The 18,596-nt window shown below is 38.5% G+C and overlaps 1 protein-coding gene across 2 annotated transcripts in view; it reads left to right on the plus strand.

Annotated features, from left to right (window-relative positions):
* The first annotated feature begins 1,133 nt into the window (after positions 1-1,133).
* ppp1r9a.L (protein phosphatase 1 regulatory subunit 9A L homeolog) overlaps positions 1,134-18,596 on the plus strand; it is a 125,275-nt gene continuing 107,812 nt past the window's right edge. For both annotated transcript variants that reach the window (XM_018267320.2, XM_018267321.2), the window contains exons 1-2: positions 1,134-1,267; positions 4,365-5,931. In XM_018267320.2, the coding sequence (XP_018122809.1) occupies positions 4,519-5,931 (1,413 nt within the window). In that variant the 5' untranslated portion in view covers positions 1,134-1,267; positions 4,365-4,518. The remainder of the gene's footprint in view (positions 1,268-4,364; positions 5,932-18,596) is intronic.

Here is an 18,596-nt window from a genome sequence, read left to right on the forward strand (position 1 = left end):
AAAGGTTGGACCTCCAAGGGCATCAGGCACATGAACATATGTAGTACATAGACCCCCACAGTGAGTCACAGCAGAAGAGGAGAACCAGGGCATATGGGTCACACACACCAACTAGCTGGTTAGGTTTAACACTTTGCAACCCCTCACCCAAAATTTTGGGTGAGAGAGGACCACCTCACAGGTAAAGAGAAGGACCCCTTCACAATAAGTAATGAAGAGAAGGAACACCTCACAATAAGTAATGAAGAGGACCCCCTCGCAATATGTAATGAAGAGAAGGACCTCCTCACAATATGCAATGAAGAGGATCACCTCACAGGTAAAGAGAAGGAACCCCTTGCAAAAAATAGTAAACCAAAGGACCACCTCACAATATGCAATGAAGAGGACCACCTCACAGGTAAAGAGAAGGACCCCCTTGCAATAAATAGTAAACAGAAGGACCACCTCACAATATGTAATGAAGAGGACAGCCTAATAGGTAAAGAGAAGGACCCCCTTGCAATAAGTAGTAAACAGAAGGACCCCGCTTATAGGTGAAGAGAAGGACCCCCTCACAATAAGTAATGAAGAGGAGGACCCCCTCACAGGTGAAGAGAAGAACCCACTTGCAAAAAGTAATCTATATAGGCTCCAAAGAGAGTGACATGCCACCAAGTTCCAGTGAGCACTCTGATTTAGCGGGAAGGTACCCCCCAAAAGTTTTTCCTAAAAGGCTCCTCCATTGTCCAGCTGTGCCTCCCAAGCAGGAGCTGCAGCGTGTCAGCCTTCTGACAGTCAGGGAGAGACAGGGAAGTGGAGCTGCAGCGTGTGAGCCTCCTGACAGTCAGGGAGAGACAGGGAAGTGGAGCTGCAGCGTGTGAGCCTCCTGACAGTCAGGGAGAGACAGGGAAGTGGAGCTGCAGCGTGTGAGCCTTCTGACAGTCAGGGAGAGACAGGGAAGTGGAGCTGCAGCGTGTGAGCCTCCTGACAGTCAGGGAGAGACAGGGAAGTGGAGCTGCAGCGTGTGAGCCTTCTGACAGTCAGGGAGAGACAGGGAAGTGGAGCTGCAGCTTGTGAGTCTCCTGACAGTCAGGGAGAGACAGGGAAGTGGAGCTGCAGTAGCAGCAGTGAGTCATGGGTGGGAGGAGGAGGAGGCGGAGTGGAAGAGGAGGGAGACACATACACACACATTATACACACACATTATACACACACACGTCCCTGCTCTCCAGCAAACCAACGTGTATCTCCGGGCAGAAGGCACAGTCTCGGCGTCTGTATGAAGGTAAATGGGACAATGGCTAAGGCGGGTGTATGCGCGGAGGGTCATTGGAGAAAAAGGTCTCAGCAGCAGCAGCAGATTATGCGCGGGGATTAGTGTTTTGCGACGAGAAGCTTTGGATTCGTTGCCTGTCAGAGCGGCGCAGGTTGTGATTAGCTGCTGTGTAGAAGTGCCGCACGCCGGCCAGAGCTGTAGTGTAATTAGTGCTGTAACCTGCTCACCCCACAATGGATTAACCCATGGACACCCCACAATGGATTAACCCAGGGGCAGGCTAGGAAGTGTAGGCATAGGACGGGCGGGTGTCTCATTCTGACGCCGGGAAGGTGTAGCGTGAAGCAGCAATACCCAGAGGACATGAGGGTGCGCAATGCCAGGAGGAGACAACCGCATGGACTTCTTAGAGAGCTTTGAAAACAAAAGGCAGTTACTGAACATCATGTCAGTCAGTGGAGAACAGCCAGTGCTACATACATACATACATACATACATACATACATACATACATGTGCTCAGCCAATCCCACTGCTGCTGCTGGGCTTCTCTGCAGGGATAATCATTCACTGGCACAGGAACCATTGCTGCTGTGTTACTAGTGGCCCATCAGGAATACAGGCTGCTGCTGTGCATTCTATTGTATGAGCCCATAGAGTGCTGGGCAGAAGGAATGCAGAGAGAATGTGATTCGTTGTTGGGGAAGTCCATGCTTGTTTTCTACTGGTTCCCACCTTACATGTTTATCTGTCAGGCAGAACAGCCGCTGGGCTAATGCAGCTTCTTTACATTGTAGGACCCCATGCCTGCTGCTGTGTAATGTTGTGCTCCCAAAATTCCCTGCTTTATACATTCAGCAGCTTTATAGCTTGTGTACAGCATATTCATTACAATGTGGTATGAGCAGCAGCGACACACTGGCACTTATTGGGCCCTCCACTCAGCATTTACATTAAGGGGCATTCTATATTTGTTTTCTTCCATTTCAATAGGCCTTGCAGCATTCCGGCTTAATACCCAATTCTGGAGAAAATATTACGCAGCAAATCAAATACCGGTTACAGCCCCATAATAAATACGCTTTCTGATTTATTTTGTTTTGTGCCTATTTCTCCTAAGAAATAGGCACATTTGATTTCACCGCCCCATAGTTGTTGCACACAAACAATGAGAACCATAAAGTTCACTTAGCGAGAAAAAAATTAATTTACAGTTCTCCAGTTTTTTTTTTCCTGCCCGCATTGTATTTCATTACAATGTAAAATCATTTCCTTTTTGGCAAAGTACGACATGTTGGATCCATTCGCTCTGTGTGCGCTCTTGGTTTATGGTTACACCGGGCATATATATATATGTCATATTGAATTACATATCTAGCCTTTGTTAAAATCCCTTGTCTCTGATGGCTGCTGCTTGAGAAAATGCAGAAAGGCCGGTTCTTTCAGAGAAATTATTTTTAATCTGCATTGTTAAAGCGTTCCTTATTGAATCATTTTCACTTGAAAATGTTACCTTGCCAAGTAATCTCCTCTTAAATTGTCAAAAGACTCTTAATGGCATTTCAGTTCCGTCTAGTGCTATCCACAACCATGGCCAACGTGAATTGGGCAACTAGTGCTGGATGAAGTGTTCCTGTATCCCCAACATTCTACTAGTGTCTTGTAGAAAAGAGCCTGGGGATTGGCACAAATGTGATAGCTTTGTTTGTCATCCCCTAGGGCAAATTAATTTGTATCGCCCAAGGGGTGTAATTCAGGGCTGCATGGTTGTTTTAGACGTAGTGAACTTTACAGCTTAAGGTGGCCATAGATGAAAAGATCCACTTGTTTGGCGACATCGCCAAACGAGCCGATCTTTCCCCGATATGCCACTAACGGGCACGGCTATATTGGGGGTAATCTGAACGTTCAGCTATGGCCGAACGATCAGATTACGATGAGAGCGCAATGCGCTCCGGCGGGATCGGTCGGGACAAAAGCAAACCTGGCCGAACGACCAAACGTCTGATCTCCGCTGAACGAAAAATTCCGGGACTCTCCACACACCGTCCGAAAATCGTAGGAATCGCGTCTATGGCCACCTTTAGACTATCCCAGGGTGGCCTTGTAGGGGAATCCTTAACATTTCTGCACCAGTTATTTAACAACATAAAGACTGTGTATACAAACACACACACATTTCTACAAGTATGGGACCTGTAATCCAGGACACTCGGGATCTGGGGTTTTCTAGATAAGAGGTCTTTCTATAATTTGGATCTCCATACTTTGTTTACTAAAAAACTATAATAATATTATTTTGCCCTCAATAAGTATTAATTATATCTTACAAAACAGGAGTGTGTATATTGTTCAAGCCCGCAGTTTCCACTGAAGTACTGATATGGGAGCTATTACCTGGAAACCCATTATCCAGGGTTCATTTAAACTATGTTATTCTAATTTTTTTTCTGGATTCATTTTTGATTTCTAAAAAAAAAAAAAAAAATAGAACCTTGTAAGTAAGCTAGACAATATTGGCAAAATATTGTATTTTAGTAGCCACAGAATAATGCTCCAAATTACTGAAAGACCACTTATTCATGCTTACACAGTGTTAAAAGTACAAAGCACATAGACCAACCAAACAAAGTAGATGGAACCGTATATATTTCTTGCCCTAAATGTGAATAGCTGGCGATATAATTTACGGTTAGCTTTACATTCGTTATTAAAATGTTTATTTGATTTCATTTTATTATACTTCTTTTTTTTCTTCTTTGATGGTGATGACTTTGGACTCACTTAGATTAGATGATTAGCAGTTATATAGCAGAAACAGTACATACTGTATCTTCTGTAAAGGGTAGAATGCGTGTTTAGCCACTGAAGCAATACAAGGTTTATGGTACCGTATTAATACACAATTGTAATCCAGTATTAATCCAGGATCTGATTCAGATGCCATAATGGAGTCATGAAGGGATTTTACCCTTCTGGGTCAAAGACGAGATTACTCCAGATTACTATGTTCTCTCTGAATTATTTAACTAATGGGTTGAACTATATACCATCCCCTATGTTGCCATATAATATCCTACTTTCTTGTCATATTTGTTTTTTCACAGCCTGCTTTGAAGACCTGCTTGAAATTTAATTTTGTGTGAGGCATGTGAGAACACCAGCATTTGTGTTTTGTTCAAATAGAAACTCCATATGATAGAAATACACTGAGAAATATCTTAGTCATCATGCACATTGTGTTGCAGTGCTGAAATAAACATGATGAAAACTGAAGCTCAAGAGCGATCAAACCTTCGGAGTGCTTCACCTCACAGGAATGCTTACCGAACTGAGTTTCAGGCATTGAAAAGCACGTTTGATAAACCCAAATCAGATGGAGAGGGAAAAGCAAAGCATGAGGGGGATCCTCCTCAAACCCAACAAACAAGGGGAAGGAGATATGGATCTAATGTCAACCGAATCAAAAACTTATTTATGCAGATGGGAATGGAACCAAATGACAACAATGTAGTTCCAGTTAAACACAAACCCAAGGGTTCACCTTCGTCACCTAAAAGGAAGGCAAGGCCAAAGGGATTTTTAGAAAAGATAGACAACTCTGATGCAAAACTCAAGACTACTGTGTCTGAAAGGATCAGCCGTTTTGACACTATAGATGGACCGTCTCATTCCAAGTTTACAGAAACCAGAAAGATGTTTGAGCACAGTTTACATGAGACAGGGCATTCTAACCGCTTGCCATCAAGGAAAGAGAGACGGGGCTCAGGGGATCTTCTGGATGAAGGGCGTGGAAGTAAATCTAATAGGGGTAGCAGTGATTCTTTGGACAGTCTCAGTTCAAGGACTGAGGCTTTATCACCAACCGTCAGTCAGCTAAGTGCAGTGTTTGAAAACAGTGATTCACACAGTCCAAATGTAGTGGAGAACGCTGAAAACAATGAAAACTTTTCAGTGACTGGTCATTATCCACTAAACATAACATCTTCCTCAGTTAAAGATTATGAAGGCTATGGCGATGCAAAAGATCCAAATTCATGGTCTCCCACAGGGGACACTGACACAGACTCCATTGCTGAGATCAATCATCAAAGAGCTTCTTCAAAAGAAGATTTAACATTTAATGTTTCTCCAGTGAAAAAAGAGGTTAAGAGAGAAAGTGTGGGCTGCAGTACATCAAATGATATTATGGTGTCTAGGAATGAATTTCAGGACAGGGGTCATGATGAGAAAAAAGATGGACACGATGTTAAACAAATAGAGCAAAAGGTGGAACATACAAAACAGCAAAACGATTTGCCAGAAGATTCTCTAAATGATTTTGATAGGACTAAGTTAGGAGAAACAAATTCTGAAATGGGACAGAATTTTGCTGCCGATAGAACTTCTGGTGCCTCAACATCTCAAGATGTTGGTACAAGCATGAGCGAGGGAGTTGGAGAAGTCAATAACTTGTCACCTGCACAGACATTTGAAACCTCTGACTACAATGTATATAGAGTTCGGTCACGGTATAACACAGACTGGGAAGAAAATGAGCAAGACGAGAATGAGGACAGTGATGAAAATAAGTCTTACGAGCCAGATATGGAGTTTATAGAGATCCCTGGGTTACCCCAGGAAGAAGAAGTTCCTTCTCAAAGAAAGATAAGATTTAGCAAGTCTCCGATCAAAGTAAGTATATTTTATAATTTTTAAGTTTTACAATGTTTATTCAAGTTGCATCAAAAAAAACTAAATTGTGTGCTGTGGTGCTTGAAGAGTTTATGGCACTTAATTGCTTGTGCATTCGAAATGATGTTCCCTCTAAGTCATTCATTTGGTGTAGAAACCACAGAGGAACTGAAAGCAGAACTACAATTATGCCACAAAAATAAATCTTGTATTAACTTTGTCCATCATATATATACAGTATATCACTGACATTTATGATTTTTGTTTACACAAAATGAACTACTTTCATGGGCTTTATAGACAGGGGGCTTAATCTTTAGTTCACTACTCAGTTGTGATAAAAGCTAAATTTAGCTGCACCAAGTCTGTGTTTTCTTTGAATTCTGGCTTTAGTGCATCTAGAAAAAATACTTCTTGCTCCCCTGTCTGATTTTTCCAAGTCCTACTTTTAACACTTTGCACACAACATTTTCAAATTCCATTGGTTACTGATACAGAACAACTTGTGAGATGCTGTTGGCTTTAGCATCGTTTCTGTTGATCTTGCTTTGTTGTGTGTATTATCTAATGAAAATACTTGCATTCTTTTAAATGTAAACATGTTCTTTCAGTACAAACGATACCTTTTACATGAATAGAAATTGGTCACACTTCTATCATTTACAAGTTTTTACACAAAGATTTAGGGCTCGGTTGTTTACGTTCTAAACCAGTTCTTGGAATAGTTTCTCTTAGTGGTGACGACATTGGATAATGTATGAAATGTTTTAGTACTGCTACTTTTAAGAATATTAGCCAGAGACTAGAATCTAGATTGTATAGAATTATATAACACAGGAGAGTGAGCTGGAAAGGAATGCAGAGCAATGCGCAGAAATGTTAATTATTATTAATTTGTAGATGATTCTGTTTGGTTTTTGAGGATTTCATGGCACGAAAGAGGATAACACTGACGGTGGCAAACATGGTATTGTTGTAAATATTTGATTTCCAGATATCTGCAAACTATTATACTTCTTCCACAGTGAAACTGAGATTTTTAAATGAAGGTGTATTTTGATAAATTTGATGGCTGATAACACGACCAACCTTTGTGGTTGGGAAAACATCCCACCCATTTTTGACTTGAGCTTATTTAGTTGGGCTTATGTTGTTAATCTGAATAAACACTATCTGAACTTCCAGATTTAAATATATATATTCTTTTTTAAACAGGCTTACCTGATTTTGCGGACTTGCAGACTTGATACTCTGGCAAACCAATTCCCAACATCCCTTAGGCTTACAGTGTAATGGAAAGTCTTCCACATTCATTTGTTAGAAATCTTAATCTGTGAGATAATGTTCGTTTTATGTACACCTTACTGGAGAGATTCATATGTACCGTATCTTGCAGCTGTGTGAGAAACTAGGAAAAATGTAATGTCTGTGAAAATTTGAGCTCTCCTTCACTTTCTCCCCTGCCAATTCACCATGCATTTGATGACATGGTGCACTGGCAAATTAAATTTTCAACAGGACCAAAACCACCCCTAACCTGGCAAAAGTGCCCAGACTGCCTAGCAGTATGTTCGAAATTGGGCAAACTGCACTACAAATATATCCATCTTAATTTGGTTTCCTGCCAGCCTTGAATTGTTATCTTGCGCCTGCTCATTTTGGTTGGCCACAAAGCAGATGATGAAGGGAAGGGGATCCAAAAGGGGACAGGGCAAAGAAAAGAAGGCCTGATTAAAGGATTGTAGCTATAGAAATGCACATGTTACAGAGCTTTTCAAGAATTGACTTATGTCATGAATTCGTAAATCAGCAAGGAGAATACGATACCCTTTTAACATTCACATTCTATTACGTGAGTAATACTATCCCATTGTTATCTGTAAGCTGTCGTTTGCATTCATTTCTGTATTTTAAACTATACTGTACAGTATTGCTGGACCCTACTGTTTTAATATGGAAACTTAAATGGAGGCCTTGGTAGCATGGGCTGTCCTTCCACTTCACTGACCCTTTCAATCCTTTTGGAGGTAGCCATTACTGATACAAGGAAGTATAACGCACAATTGATCATCTTTTTTTTTCCAATAGTCCAGGTCTTCTATTGTAGGAATCATTAGGTCAGAATTTACCAACTAGTCCCTCACCCCTTACTCAGTTCCTTGTATATGCAGCTACAGATAGAGCTACAGTGAGTTGTGCACATGGAAAATAGAAAATAAATACTGTCCATAAATTTCTGTTTCAGGTACTGACTATGAATTTGTTAGTATGTTGTATAGAGCTGTTCAACCATGTGTGGTTTAAGGCCAGAAAACCATCCCTGTAGCATGCTTACTGGCTCAGCAAGGAATTATTTGGTACTTTGTGGAGTGCGATCCCATGGTTCACGTGGAAGAAAGCAATTGTATATAAATTCTTTTGCAAGCCTTTTCAAACCCAAATTTTGGTTGTGGATGCTGAATACAACTCTACACAATGTTTTGTTCAATCTCATACTTTGCATGAAGGACAAATTCTACTGCAGACTTATTTTAGCCATTGAAATCTTGTGTGTATCATGGAAGAGGGTGCAAAACAGACCATATAGTAATGATATCCATCTGATATTAAATATCTATAGGTATATTTACAATATTAAATATTTGGAGCACTTTTGGCTGATATAGTTGGATGTATTGTTGCCAACTGTCCTAGCATCTCTTTCTGATTATGCACCTGGACTTTTTAAACAGAAATCTTTGTGTTTTTGAAACTTGCTCAGTTGCACCAAATGATTTCAACCGTCTTACAGTGACAACCCAACTTGGAACAATCATGCCCAATTTTGCGTGCCATTGATATCAAATGGTGTTTGCAATGACCTTGTAGTGCAATCGTTGTGTGGCACAGTGGCTTGGTGCCTAGGTGTTCTTGGAATGCATTTTGAAAGGTTTGCAACAATGTTAAGACATGTTAAGGAAAGTGAAGTTTAAGGCACGGGGTGCCAGAATTATACATTGTGGTCATGTTAATATCTGAAGCAAAACACTGTCTACAGATATCTTCATCCACCCGTCTAAGTCCAGATATCCGTTAGACAGGTTTTAAAGTCCTGTAGTGTGCCCAGCCTCTGTTAAAAGGCCTTAAGGCTAATTACGTCTGCGGATGCAGTGGGCAACAAGCTTGCAGTAAGTTGCGTCTACAACTTGCTTCCAAATGCACTCTGAGCACTTCTTTCACTTGCACACGGAACACAGAAATTACACCAGACAGACTTCTAAAATATGCGGTGCAAATGAGCCCAATTTACACTGACACACAAGCAAAGTTGTGTAATGAATGTGACGCATAGCGCAAGAGTCAAATGCAGAGCAGTTGCGTCTGATTTAACTCCTGGTGAATTCCAGGGGAAAAATTAACGGGACTACATCTTACTGCATCTAATTATTAAATGTGGTGTCTCCATAATTTTTCTCAAGACATTTTCATATGACATTTTGGATCTGATTAAAAAAAAATAATAACAAGGGTGTCCGGTAAAAGTGAAAGGTGCAACTCTGAAGAGATGACCAAGTATCTAACTGATGGTCAAGCTACTTGACTTGGGCAAAAATTTCATTACAGTTTCTGCTGACACCCTCAAAGTGTGATCAGATCCTATTCCCATAGACAGATTGAGGGTGTTCTAAATTCAATTAAAAGCCACAAGTATACAAGGCCAAAGTTGTAATTGTGCCATTGTCAGGAGTTTTTAAATAATCAACAAATTAAAAAATACTTTTCTAGATCAGGATATTTTTATTTTGCAAATGAATAGCAGCAGCTACTTGGGGAATTCTGCAGAAGCTATTAACTCCTCTCTCTGGTACAAACAGACAGATGGGGCTTTGTTTCCTCTCATTAGATACAGAGTTCAGTACAATGATTGTTATTTTCTCCAGTGGTCATATGAAGGAGCTTAATATTTGCTGAAAAAAAATGCTTTGCATATAAATATTCTAATCTGTGTGTAATGCACAGGTCTCCTGGGTTAGAGAGGAGCAGATGCTGAAATATGGCTATTTTTGTGCAGGAAAATCAATATCCTTTATAAATTGCCCATGAGGTATGGTACTTATAAAGGAACTGGTGCACAGTGTTCTGATACAGATGGCCTGGGGACTTATTCACTTTACTAAAGAGTGCTATACTTGAAATTCCTTGTGGATTATAGAACAAATATCAAACTCACAGACTTTCGATTCTTAAGAACTACAATTCCCAAAATCCTTAACGCATACCTTTTACTACAAGAGGTGCTTCCAAGCAATGGACCCAATTGTATTGGCACTTTTTGTCTATAAAAAGTGGTCCCAACAAAAATCTTGGTGAAAAAATAACCGTAGGGTTGTATGACTTTAAGCAAAATTACATTTTTATGTGCTTTATCTCCCCTCCTGTGTCCGTTATTTGTCTTAAAAAAGCATAGCTTTCAGTATCGATCTGCATTGTGCATCCGTCAATAAATCATTGCAGGGCAGTAATCCTATACCTAACTAATTAACTAATGTTCTAAGGCACAAGGGCACACCAACATGAGAAAAGTTGGAAACAGTCAAATAAGCCAATTTATAAAACAACCTGCCCAGGGAAAGGAATCATGGTTCACAGACATCAAGTACAAGACCTTTGTGTGATACTAATGAAACTTTATTATCAATATTGTCTAAATTTCATACTTGCACCGGTTGAATTGAGAATGATTTAATGGTTTCAATTGCCCAAAATTATTAGAGTTCAGTTTGCCTGTAAAATATAGTGTGGTATATGGTATAAGGGCCGCTACCTTATAGTGCTGGCATCCTAGGTTCAATTCCAGCCTGGTCACTTTCTGCAAGGAGTGTGCCTTAAAACATACAGGCTGATTAACTGGCTCCTGATAAAACAGGCACGAAACGCGTTAGGCCCTCAATATGTATGTCCTAATAAATAGATTGAACTTTTAATTACATTTTTGTTATTTTTTGGAGAAAAACTCAAAATTTTTGTTTGTTGCTACATGTCTGTATAACATACTTACTGTACATAAATAATGGATAATGGGCTTCCTACTATGAAATATAGGAGTATTAGAAGTTTCCAAGGATTTCCATGACCATATTAAGAAAAAAAGGCATTGCGTCATGCCTGTATTCAGATTGGGAACAAAAAGTGAGTATATTTGATCTTTGATACATTGTAGGCACGAAAGGAAACAAATTGGTGTGAGTTAATAGAATCTTCTGGGAGATGCTGGATCTTGGGATGTCTACCCTTCAGCATTTCCCAGGAGCTTGACTCTTTGGGTCTTATGATGCCTGGCAGCAGTTAGTACATATCTCCAATTGTTTCAGTCTCATATTATCACACTGCCAAAAAAAGCAGAGTTATGCTTCATTTGTGCATTGGACATTCATCTTCTTAGTGTAGCAATCAATAAATCAATAAGCATTTTTTTTTTATGCCCAGTAACGTGAAACATAGAATTGCACTAGAAATAATGCAAGCAGATTGCGCATAGACTAAATCAAAGGCAAATATGTTAATTTATTAGTGACAGATTGCTAGAGCACAGGAAAACAGAAACACCAGACCATACACCACTAGTGCCCCCCTGGTGACTGTAAAGGGAAATATATAATCCCAATGTGCCTCTATATTAATTAACAAAACCACAGCTCATAAAGTTATGGACTTCTAGTACAGGTGTGGGATCCGGTTACAGTTAAGAGTCAAACCAGAAATCATAAAGGGATGAAAAACACTTTAAATTGCACTTACATTTGAAACAACTTTAAAACCAATAAAAATGTAGAAGCAATAGATACTGGAATCAACTCTTTAATTAGTGATGCCTCTTATAAATCCAGGACTGCCACTCCTCAGGCTTTTCCACTATGCACAGATCTAAGTGATTACCGGTATATATTATATTGCTGTGAGGATGATGCTTATAGTTGCTCTATTCACTAAATCTGCACTTGCCATGGCCCCTAAATTATGCTTTAACATTTAAAATGTGTTATTATTACAAAGTATGTATATACAGTATATTGGAATTGAGATATATAGTGAATGTACTTGTATATCGATGCAAACTAAACTTAAGTGCTGTTGTTCATATTTTAAAACACGAGTTGACTCCCTTTAGGGTTTTTTTTTTGCTATGCCCTATAGTGTTCAGCAGTCCTATCTCCGTTCATGTTTTTCCATTTTACTTAGTTACATTACATATTATACTGCCACAGGCTAAAATCCTTGAAAGTTACTGCCCTGACATGGTGCTTGCTGCTGTTGCCCTTTATCCAAATTAGACTAAAAATTCATTTTAAAATTGCCTTTTCAAATTACAAAAGAACATAAAAGGTACCATGTACTAGAGCAGCCTTATGCCAGGACACTGACTGCCAGGGTATTTTCAATAGATGTCCCTGTTTGCAGTTTAGCTGTCTGTGTGGCATCATTTCTCTACAGCCTCTCCACCCACAACTGAACCTAACCTGGTCCTACCGCACATGACCCTAATCCACGCATTTCCCTATTTATATTGCCGCCACTGGAGGAAAAAACAGGTCACCATACAGATGCGGGTGGGATGGACACAGGGTAAAGTTCAGCCCAAAACCACCCACGGACATTTTGCAGAAGTCATCCGGCACCTGCCCAACCCTTAGGTTTTGGCCTGGCCCACACATAAATAATTACTGCCTTCCTCTTGGTAGAGTGCTGGCAGACTCTTCCAGCCACCACTTCTTATTCATGACCTCCAGTGAGTATCAGACTGAATTCCTCTATAAACAGCTCGATTATTCCCATAAAGATAACCCTAGACCAAGGATAAGGCAATTTATCCAAACTCAGCTGAATGCAGCCAGTGACTTGTGGGTTGCAGTTCCCAATACTGTATTTCCAGAATGTTAAAGATGACCATGTAGTTGTAAATAAGGGTTCAGATTCCAGACAAGCTAGAAACAAATCATAATCATATTTGTGTAGTGCCTACTTAAATATTGCGTATCAGAGGTTCCTTAATCAATACAACAGCCAGAGATGAGAAGGGTTGTTTTTTTCTCCAGTTTTCCTGTGAGTTTTTCTTGTTGATTTCTGCTGAAAACCAGATTACCTATTACGCATTGGATTTATTAAGCTAAGTGCAGCAAAATTTGTCTCTGTCAGGGTCATTTATAAGTGAAAGATTGCAGTTGAGATTGCATAAGCTGACTTTATTTACTTTAAATCAAGTCTCTTAGGTCCGTTGTTTATGCCATTGTATCAGATTAAACACTGTGTCTAGGAGTTGCTTATGCTTTTATACATCCATCACCTATATGACAGTATTGTATAGAAAGAAATATAGAATGCATTATATGAATACATTTAATACCAACATTTTGAAAGATAATATATCACATTTATTGTTGTGGGTAGATACAGGTTTATTAAGCAAATAGCTTAATATTGCAAAAAATAAAAGTTTTTTTTAATTTTATTAAGGGGAAGTATATAATAGAGAGCATTTCTGTGAAAAATAACCATTCAAGGATGATTAATTAAAAACAAACAGAAGGTTCTAACTTGCCTCCAATATCTTTGGTTCAGGAACATCTGGGGCAGATGAATCAAAAACTGTACCTGAGTTTACTTTTTATGTGAACCTATTTTACTGTATATGTTCTGATGTCGGTTGTGGTATTATGTGACATTTTCCAGCGGGACTTACATCTTTTTGAGAGGATTGAATTCATTTTACCTTTTAATTCTGCAGCATTCTTGGATTGTATTGAAACTGCTATGTGGTTGTTACGTTTTCTGAACAGTAGCAGCCAGGCAACTCTATAATTGAGTTTGCTTAATTAGTATGCATTCAGGGGTTGAATATAGAGAGAGAATGAGAACGCAAACTATTAAAAAAACACAAAATAAAATATTGACAATCTCGAGTTAATTTGACGACTTCAGTTGACTAGGCAACCATGCACATTGTAGTCAAACTTCTCTATTCATCGCAGTAGAAAAACACATTTCCACAACTGTATGCCTGGTTATCTTTATATTTTGGGGACTTTGCTTGAACCTAAAAAGTACATGACATTTTCATTTCTCCTTCATACTATAACTGCATGTAATGTTATACCTCCCAACTGGCCCAGAACAGTGCCTTGCACTTAGATAGATTTGTAACAATTTAAGATAAGCAAAGATACAGTTGTAACTAATAAAATAAACAAGTCTCTTGGGAGAACTGAGCTAAAAGGGCAATTCGCCTTCTTTAGCAAAACTGTAATAACACATACAACATGGCCCTAAACCCCCCAAAAATGTGTTCAAAGTTTTCATAACCTGCCAAATTTTTGGAAAATGGACATGGTATTTAGGGGGTGTGGGCACAAAATGGGCAATGTCAAAAAAATTTTTTTTGGGAGGTATGTATTTTTCTATTACAGTCAAAAGTAGTAGTGAGTTTTAAAAAAGTGAAAACATTTTAAATTGTGTAGGTTATTTTATCGAAATAATTTGTTTATGGACGGGCATAGATTAGTTTATGTAGTTTATTAGCATGAAAATTAGTACATTAAATGGAAATGAAGGGTTTACATTTTTTTTAAATCTTTCCCCACCCAAAAATAATTTACAGTATGTAACAATAAATCTACCTTTTTCCCACGAAACAGATTTGTACAGATCTACATTCCTGGCACCAGGAAAATGGGGTTTAATAGGAACTTCAAACTTATTATAAAAGCTTAACAATTATATCTTTCCTGGAACTTGCCTACCCTCTTGTCTGGGAAGATATGGTGTATTATGAAAGTGCTGCGTGTGCTAAAACTGGAAAAATATGATAAGTGTGCTCACAGACATAAACAAAACACTCTTGAAACTTTAAATTACTTTGAAATAGAGACGGATTTTGTTAAAATTTGTAACTGACTGATATGACTGAAATTTCCTTCACCATTCTTTTTGCTTTTTCAGTACAGACCCCTGATTATCTGTTCTTTGCTACCTAAGATTTTAAAATAGATTGAGTTTCATATTAATTCCTATTGTTTAAATGTTACGTTTGGGAAGGAATTAAGGAATGCGGGTCCTAACTAGCAGAACCCTTGAATGATCTAAAATAATAATTATTAGGTGTTTTTTTTTTCAGTAAACTCTCAGTAAACTTTTTCTCATACAGTCATTTTCTCAAAAAAATGTTGGTTAGCCTAAAGATAAAAACCTGCATGTCACACTGGCCTGCTCCTCAATTAGAACAATTTTAGTGCTTATCTAAATTACTTTTGGAAAAAACAACCTGGTCTGAAAATATTTGGTATATAAGCACAGTTTTACATTTAGAAAAAAAAAATGAAAAAGATCAGTTATGGTAGAATCCTCAAAAGGTAAACACCTACACACTGTTGTCAGATGGGTTTCCTTTTTAATGTACAGATGCAAGCAGAGATCCATACAAATATGTATCCATTCTTTGTGATTCATGGATGGATAGAATGCATTAATTGATTTGCAGCTGCAATGTTGCCCATGGGATAAATTATAGCAGAAGATTCAACCATTTGTCCTGCAGGACAGATCCAATTTGACCATATATTTCCAGGAAAGAGACCTGTTAAAAAGACATGACTTGGGTTTTTTTTGGCTGTAATGTGACTAAACCAGGATTTGCTTAGGTCAGATGCAACTGCACTAAGAAGTCCAGTAGCATTTTTAGCATTTGGCGTGTGAGTGATTCTATTCTTTTGGCGCAGTGGGAACTCTGGAGGTAAAAGCCTGGTTCAGATTTGGTGGTAGCTCCAGGATTCCCCAGCAATAGGCACAGTGGTGCTTCATTTGGAACAGGAGGTGGCAAGGACTTTTCAATTAACTGTAAGGAAATTTGCATAACTGCAACTGCGCTAGTGGTGACCCCTAGTATGTTCAGCAAAGCGCCCTACATACAGTTGTTAATGACTGAGTTGGCTCCCTTCGTGATTCGTTTAACATTCAACTCAAGGGCAGATTATTTCCCTTTAGCTGATGAAGAACTTTTTATAAAATGTTTTTAGTGACACATTGGTTTTCCTATTTAAATGAATGGCAGGATTAACCAAAAAGAAAAAAACAGTGTGCTTAATCCATACTGTGCAGGTATCAATCACAGAGGGTGAGCAGTACTGATGTGCGATCCAGTCCAATACCCACGGGTCAGGAGGGTTTGGCCACCTCGCTGCTCCTCTTGCGGGTAGAGGGCTTCCGGCTCACGCCTGCCCCGCCCTTTTGTGACATCATCGACAGGGAGGCACGGGTCTATAAATGGAGGGGGCAAGGCGTGTTCTGGTGTGGGTCGAGCTTTTCTCGACTCGCACATCACTAGTGAGCAGATTTAAAATGCTCAGTGTCGCCATATGCTGTATGGAAGCTGTTTTTTTTTTTTCTGCCTTTCCCATACTGAATAGGTAGTAGATGGGCAGAACAGTTACTTTAGAACAAACTTTCAATGAACAGGGCTTGTGCTAAATAATAATTTATGCTTATTGATAATTGTTGCGCAAAGAGTGAATCTAAAAGCAGTTTCACTTTCCATCTTCCTCTAGTTCTTCCGAGCAACTGTGGGAGGAGGAGAATGTAGTAAGCCAAGTTTCTAGTTCACAAATAATCCTTCCATATAATGAGTTCTTCCTTATCTTAAAGTTACTTGAAGGTTAGCTTTACCTAACTTCTGTAGAACCCCCATTTTATGTTTTTTAGGGGGCCAGAAAAAATGATGCGAATCCAGGAAAATGTATAATATATAGGTGGAACCATACAAAATGAGAAAAACTTAAAATTAGGGGATGTAAAATTAAGGTTTCACTGTATTCTCATTAGAGGGGAAGGTGGGGAGTACAGGTAAAACCAAAACATAGAGCAGAATACATTTTTAGTTGCTATTTATTGCATTTTGTTGAACAAAAATGTATGTACTGCATTCCAACATAGGAAACCTAAAGCACAATATTGAATGCTATTGAAATCAGTGATTCCTGCTTGTTAGATTGTTTCCATTCCACGTAGGGTACTATTATAGGATGTTAATACATTGCTATGATTACATGTATTCCCTGTGCCCCAAGGTATGTCAAGCCATCATACCTGCTATAATGATTATTATTAAAATGTGAGCACCTGTCATTTCTGTCTGCTCTGCAAACCAGAAGCTTACTGAGGTACCGCCTGCAAGGGTTTCTTTATATAATTGTTGCACAGACATTAGACTGATTCTCTGAAGTCCATCAAGCTGACACTTTCCATTATAGGAAGTGATGATTTAGGAGCTGCCACCGACCTAATAACCTTTACTGTATATTCCTTCCCTTTTTTTACACCGTATTTGTCTTGGGGATCAACTGACTTTTCTAACGTTTGAATGGAAAGGGGAAGTCCAAAGCCATTTTTTAAATTTATGGAGCATTTCATTAACCAAGGCAAGCGTAGAGACAGCTTCCAGCAAAATGTATAAAGGCATACAGTAGAACCCCCATTTTACGTTTTTCAGGGGAGCAGAGAAAAATTATGTAAAATCAGGGAAATGTATTATGCATAATATATAGATAGGACCACAAAAAAACAATGTAAAATGAGGGAAAACTTAAAATCAGGGGATGTAAATGGGGGTTCGACTGTATATGGGGAAAAAAGAAATTTAATAGAAAAATACTGCTTTTTTATTATGCCCTTCCTTTTTTAACAATCATTATTTAGAAAATGTTAAATTTAAATCAGAAATCCTGTTTTTATTGATGTGAGAATTGCCTATCAATAAGACGTATCAATAAATTTCACAGATTTTTTGCATCTTAAGACCTGCGAGTACTCGCCTTTTTCCAGGATATAGATATAGATATATATATATATATATATATATATATATATATATATATATATATATATATATATATATATATATATATATATATATATATATATATATATATACTAAAAACAGTTTCATTTGGGGCCCTATCCCAAAGTTGAACAAGACTCTGTGTACTATAACGCATCTCTCTCTCTCTCTCTCTCTCTCTCTCACTCACTCACTCACTCACTCACTCACACTCTCTCTCTCTCTCTCTCTCTCTCTCTCTCTGTTGTGCTCTCTTTTTTATATATATATATATATATATATATATATATATATATATATATATATATATATATATATATATATATATATATATATAAAGAGAGAGAGATGCGTTATAGTACACAGAGTATTGTTCAACTTTGGGATAGGGCCCCAAATGAAACTGTTTTAAGTAAACAGGGCCCTTAATCACGGATCTTATCATCTTTATTTCACAGAATATCGTGTTCTTTGAGGATGCCGTTAAAATTTTACAGCTGTTCCCACCTGCTTCTTTATAAAAATACATTTTCTAGCTTTTTTCTTCTTCACGTTAACTCAACATTTTCCCTTCAGGATTTCGTTAAAATAAACCATTTATTCTAAAATTGCACTTCAATGAAGTAGCCCAAAAGCTATAATCATTCTTATCGCAGGGAGAAAAGAACAGTAAGAACATTTTCGAGGCGGCAAGATTAAAAGAGTGGCATGGAGGAAGGCAAAGAAGTGAAACTATGAACCTGATCAGGGGAGGGAGAGCACACAGGGTTTTGTCTGAAAGAGAAATCAGTGCTTCGTACGT

The sequence above is a fragment of the Xenopus laevis genome, chromosome 6L, assembly GCF_017654675.1.
Source record: "Xenopus laevis strain J_2021 chromosome 6L, Xenopus_laevis_v10.1, whole genome shotgun sequence".
Taxonomy (NCBI): domain Eukaryota; kingdom Metazoa; phylum Chordata; class Amphibia; order Anura; family Pipidae; genus Xenopus; species Xenopus laevis.